The 6,356-nt window shown below is 51.0% G+C and overlaps 1 protein-coding gene across 1 annotated transcript; it reads left to right on the forward strand.

Annotated features, from left to right (window-relative positions):
• Positions 1-205: 205 nt before the first annotated feature.
• LOC149809579 (phosphatidylinositol N-acetylglucosaminyltransferase subunit A-like) lies at positions 206-4,580 on the forward strand. The gene is made up of 6 exons (XM_089994751.1): positions 206-397; positions 574-681; positions 1,042-1,355; positions 2,308-2,531; positions 3,424-3,650; positions 4,311-4,580. The coding sequence occupies exons 1-6, from the start codon at positions 206-208 to the stop codon at positions 4,578-4,580; spliced, it is 1,335 nt and encodes a 444-aa protein (XP_089850877.1).
• Positions 4,581-6,356: the final 1,776 nt, after the last annotated feature.

Here is a 6,356-nt window from a genome sequence, read left to right on the forward strand (position 1 = left end):
CTCGACGAATCCACGAACTGCACCCCGGCGACCAGTATGCCAATTGCCATGGGGTATGCAGGAGGGAAGCCACAAAGCGCAAGCGGCGCCAGCGCACTTGCCATGGCCCATGCAGAGGACGTGACACTGCACGGCCAGACGTCAACACGCAGCTCCGTGATAGAGGAACACAGCACCCTCCTTGTGAGCGATCGGGAGCCCCATCATGTCGGCAGAGCCCATCCGAGAGCTGCGCATCCTCATGGTCACCGACTTCTTCTACCCCAACTGCGGTGGTGTTGAGAACCACGTGTTTCAGCTCTCGCAGTGCTTGCTCGATCACGGTCACAAGGTCGTCGTGCTGACTCATGCCTATGGTGACCGGACAGGCGTACGATACCTCACCAACGGCCTCAAGGTGCGTTTGCCGGCAGCGATTCGCCGGAGTTCGACCCCCCTTCTGTCCCGAAATTCATGCATTTGAAGATGCCCGGACCCAAGCATCCCTGTGCGTGGCAAAATGCTGTTTGCCGGTTGGACAAGGTGGTGTGGTGTGCTCAAGGCCTGTCTTGATGTAATGATTCTGACTTGCAGGTGTACCATGTGCCCCGGCTGGCCTTCTATGCCAGCGTTACATTACCGACTCTGTTTGGCGCATTCCGCCTTTTCCGCAACATTGTCATACGAGAGCAAGTGAATGTGGTGCGCTCTCACACTTTGTGAGATACGTGAGTTGCCAGTGTTCCCAACGTTGCAATAGCATGCAAAGAGCATGCATCATCACGCGCGTGAATATGCGATTACCTTGCCATATTGCACCCTGTAACGCGCAGGCGTTAGCTGGACTTGCTTTAAAACTTGCCATCAAACACCGATTTCGAGTCGCTTTGCTAGGCCACGCTTTTGTTTTGAAAGCATGCATCACCTATCGAAGTCTGGAACAGACCATACTCATCCTGCACGTGCTTGTTGCTGACCCCAGCCATAGGATCATTCAGAATTGGAATCTTGTATTGTACTTCTTCCCATTCTGTGTAAGAAGCAGAAGCGGTCGGCCCTCAGGTACACGCGCACCAGGCATTTTCGGTGCTAGGTAATGAAGCGCTGCTACATGCTCGCACGATGGGTCACCGCGTGGTGTTCACTGACCATTCGCTCTTCGGGTTTGCGGACTACGCGAGCATTCTTCACAACAAGCTGCTTAAATGGATTCTTTCGGATGTACACCACGCCATCTGCGTGTCTCACACGAGCAAGGAGAACACGGTGCTGCGGGCTTGTCTCCCACCGGCGCGTGTATCAGTTATTCCCAACGCAGTTGACATGCCCAAGTTCCGGCCGTTCCCACGGCCGGCGACGGATCCGACCCGCGTGTAGTACGCCTCCGGTGCAATGTCTGTGCATTTAATCCCCCAGGGTTCATTGGAGGAGTCACTGGGAGGCTGAGTTATACGATATATGTGTCTGTGCGTTTGTCAACAGTGGCGGTGGATGGTGCAGCAAGGCTTTGTTTTTCAACACTATCACATGATGAATGCCATTGACTGTGCCGAATATTGAGTGATGTTTTGGGTTGGCAGGATACCTAGAGCGGCGAAACCAAAAGCTTTGCGGTACAGATGCGGCTCACAACGTTCGCGAAATACTGCAGGGTTCATTGGAGGAGTTATTGGCATGTACACCATCACCATGCAAGCTGGTGATGTGTACCCTTGCCTTGTTCTGGCCTCAGATATGGCTCAGATGCATGGTGCACTTGGGTTGTCAACCCCACAAGGGCTCGTGCCTGTTTGCAACGATGTCGCACATTAAGCTTATCGGCAGCCCCAACAGCAACTTGGGAATGCATGCGATTCTCACAAATCCCACAAGGCTGACACGATGGGTGTATTCAATGCCTCATTTTGAATGACTCCATTCCTAAAAGCTCTTGAAGTTGCCAATGTGCATGTGGATGCGGTAATGTTAATAAAAGATACAGCATTATCATCATGATCCCGTAACCTCCACTGATAGAGTGCATGAAGCCTTTTTGTTGGCATATGAACTGCTTGACGACTGACCCTGACTAGGCGATATCTTCACATGCCAGAATATCAGCGCAGCTGACATCCCAGGTCTGGGTTGATATTCTGGCATGTGAAGACGTTCACTTAGTCGTTAAGTAGTTCATAAGCCAACAGCCTTGTGTAAGAACTCTTCATGCAGTCTTAGCGAAGTCCCTGTGATGATTTGGAGAGTAGACATGGAATCCTTGGAAAGGCATTAGAGTCTATCGATAGTGAGCTAAAGTCAAAACGTGAACCCAGTTGCTCGTTGTCCATGCAGCGTGGTGATCCTCAACCGGTTGGTGTACCGCAAGGGCATAGACCTTCAGCTGATGATCATACCCAAGCTTTGCAAGAAGTACCCGGCGTTGCATTTCCTGATTGGCGGAGACGGGCCCAAGCGGCCCGCGATGCAAGCCATGCTTGAGCTGCACGGATTGACTGACCGGGCTGAGATGGTGGGCGAAGTTCCTCACGAGAAAGTCCGTTCCTTCCTTGTCAAAGGTGAGTCGCCAGCCACGAATGCAACATGACAATGAAGATGGTTATATACACACCATGACCCACCCGCATGGACATTGACAACTCTCAAGTGGGAGTCATTGACAACTGGGTACAAAGTACAAAACCTTTTATACTTTTGTGAGGCTGCGCCTTGCTGTTTGAAACATGCGGGTAACCTGTAGATATATATCTCGCATGTGCTTCCCCTGCAGGCTGTTTTGTTTTACAGGATGAAACTGTCATTGGGAGGAAAATCCTGCGGAGAAAGCTGGGACTTTTTTGGGTTCAATGCCAATGAAGAACTCAAAGAAGGGTGACTCCAAGCACTTCTTGGGAATCAGCGCTGTCTTTTTCACCGAGGCAAGCATGATGTTAGGATGAATTATCAATCGATGATTGACTCTTATGTGATCGGGTTGTAGAGCCGGGATTCTCTCCGAAAGGGGGATAGATGTGTGCAAGCTCATGAGTATGATCTGAGTCGCATGGCCAGATCATTCTGACTCCAACAAAATGCATGGTAGGGTTTCATTGAGTACGAGTGAACGTATTCATTGCCTACTCATTAGTAGCCCATAGCCTTTGTTTCGCCGTTCTAGGCTCCTGCCGAACCAAGAAATCACTCAATTTTTGGCACAGTTGAGGGCATTCATCATGTGTTAACTCTTTGACAAATAAAGCCTTGGCAACTGCCCACTGTTCCAACCCCGTGACCAATGCCATGCCTCAGCAGAAGGGTGATAGACCTGCCACTTGATCAGCGCCATGCGTTATGGAAAGGGTGATGACGCCCCTGCACCTCAAGCAGACGCCTCAATACGAGGGTATTTTCCAGCCCAAACCTTGGAGTAGCCACACCAAGAAAACAAGATCCGTGGAAACATCCGTGCAGGGGACATCTTCCTCAACACGAGCTTGACAGAAGCTTTCTGCATGGCGATCGTTGAGGCCGCGTGTGCGGGGCTGCTGGTGGTCACGACAAACGTTGGAGGCGTTCCGGAAGTACTGCCTCGTGATGTGTGTGTTCTGGCGCAGCCCGAGCCAAACGCGCTACTGGATGCAATGGACGCTGCGATGATGCGGTATAAGGACGTTGATCGGCAGAAGCAACACGATAGGGTGCGCCTTGCCGCGATGCTCGCTTGAGAATGACGTGTGGTGCTAATGCATGCCGTTTCCTCTTCATACCATCTCCAAGAACTGCAACATGGCAACAAGGTCTACAACTAAATGTCTTGCCCCATGAAACAAATGCAGATGCTACCCAATTTGGCTACATTGCCCATGCAGATATGATTGAGGTTTCACCAGAAGCGATATTGCCCCAATCGCCTTTCAGAATTCAAAGCTTACATCGTTCGGGCTTCTCAAAACTACGGCATGTAATGATGCGGGGTGTAAAGCATGGCAGCATGGCATGGACATTGGACCTCCACGTGGGTTTTTAGATCGCCGATGCCACTCATATCCCCTGTTTGAAACTGCCGTTCGTTTCATCGACTTATGTAGCCTGCAGAGTGGTTGCCGTTGTGCTAAAAAAGCCTTACAAGTCGCTGGATATATCGACATTGTCCCTGTCCGTGTGCAGCAAATCGCGAGAGCAAGCCACGGGAAATGCTTTCCAGTGTTTCTCCAGACCCTGTCATTTTTCGGCTTCGGATGCCCGAAAAATGCATGATTTTTGGGGGCAGAAATCGGGGCTGAAACCCAGGTTGGCGAAGCGCTGATGCTTCCACATCATGCTCATTTGTCGTTGTCTGAGTCTGTTGTCGGTTGCAGGTGTCGAGCATGTATGACTGGAATCGTATCGCTCTGCGGACGGAGGCTGTCTACCACCGCGTTTTATCAGGAGACTCTCAGAACGATTTCCTGGGGAGGGTCAAACGCCTGCGGGCATGTGGGCCGTTTTTTGGCCTCCTTGCAGTATGTTTTGCTGTTTTAGACATGCTCTGGCTCCGAGTCGTGGAGTGGCTGGACCCAGCTTGGAAGATTGACATCGCCCCAACATGTCCCACTGTCGGGTGCAGCCAGATAACACTGTCAAAATGACATCCAAGACATGACGTCTTGAGGCAATCTGTCTTGTTTCAGCAGATTCAACAACACGGCTGCAATCGATCCTTTCAAAAATCCATGCAGTGTACGGTGTAGACGCCCTCGTGTCGCTTGAAAACTGGAGCGGACAGTATAGACAGGCACCACTTTCTCTAAGAACTCTCACATCTCATATCCACTTTCGAGTCAAAGCGGCAAGGCAATCACGATTGATGATTACAAAGCAGTTTGGACCTCGCTACACCCTCTGGAGCCCACATGCTGGGCACATCCATTCCAAGATTTGATGAATGATATGGGGTGGTTTATCAACACCACATCCTCATAGAGAATGACAATTCCAGTGCAACCTAACCCAATTGAGAAGTACATTGGCATACATACCACCTACCAAGCTGTCATTTCGCTCACACAAATAATGGCCATCGGTGCATTGACATAGGCGCCACTTGATGTTGCAAAAACATGAAAGAAGGAAACGGCCTAGCGCAGCATAGACCTGGCATTCTTGGCATGTGTTGGCATTCCATGCACACTGGTCCCACTGGTTGTCGGCTCCGCCAATACCTCATGCTTGATGAGGTGCGTCATGACATGGAATGTCTCAAGACTTGCTGCCTTGTGTCACAAGATAAAAGAAAAGCATGCAAAAACTGGCAGTTGCTAGCGCTGATACCTCTGCATCAGCTCAAGCAACTGCTGGCAAGCAGCAATCAACACAAGTAACGGTTCTCACTTATCAAGTGAACAACCGCTCATCACTTGACAGGCAGTGGCGAGAGGAGAGAAATGCCTGGAGCATTCGCCTGATAGGGGAGTGCACTCTTAAGGAGTGGCCACAAGTGGAGGATACATATAGCTCATGTCGTTCACAGCCACACACCAGCATTGCTGAATGATCGCGTCTTGAACGAGTCCCGGTATGGGTCATGGCGGGCTGGCTGAGGGACATTGGTGAACCGTTTAATGATCGCGGCGCCAGTGCTGTCGTGCTCCCCTCGAGCCACGCTGCGATCAAAGGCTTTGCTTCGGAGCTGCATTCGGCGCTCTGTCAGCACGGTCTTTGCCCTGCAGTACAGCATGTGTCAGCGACCTCAAGCATGTTCTTTTTTTCACCGCTGGGGTACCATGGCAACCTAAGATATCACTGAATATCTGGCATTACGGATGGCATTATTCATGCAACAATTGCCGAAAGCAAAAGCCTTGACCTCAAGCGGTCACGCGCCTGCAAGTACGTACGACCCAGTGTGTCTCCGGAATGGGGTTACGAACCCCATTTCTGGCAATGCCAGGGATGGGAAAAGAAAGGGAAATCAATGGGGAACCGCCCCTTTGGAGTTGCCAATGTCCATGCGGGCGCGGCAGTGCTGCAAAGCGATGTGTCATTATCATTTCTGTCCCCAGCATTTGTGGAAAGTGAGCTCTACCCTGAGCTCACAAGGCACGGTGCCCTCTTTCCTCGATCTTGGATCGTTCCAAGATCCAAGAGTTGGATCTACAAGGCACCGCCCGATCACAAGCTGCATGGATACGCTGGGGGCGAGGCTTCTCTGCCTTGAAAAAATGGCTGGGGCTGAAAGTATGTAATGTGATGATAGCTGCCTGCTCAAAGACATGCGGCGTAAGGCGTCTTAACCCTAAAAATCACTCTGCCTAACGAAACACTGGTATGACCATATCCGTTCAACATGCGAAACTGCAGGCATAACAAGAACCAGGCCGGTACGATGGTGATGTACCTTTTTACAGCAGTACCGCATCCGCATG

The sequence above is a fragment of the Nuphar pumila genome, unplaced genomic scaffold (genome assembly GCF_984573655.1).
Source record: "Nuphar pumila unplaced genomic scaffold, dmNupPumi1.hap1.1 HAP1_SCAFFOLD_1002, whole genome shotgun sequence".
Classification (NCBI taxonomy): domain Eukaryota; kingdom Viridiplantae; phylum Streptophyta; class Magnoliopsida; order Nymphaeales; family Nymphaeaceae; genus Nuphar; species Nuphar pumila.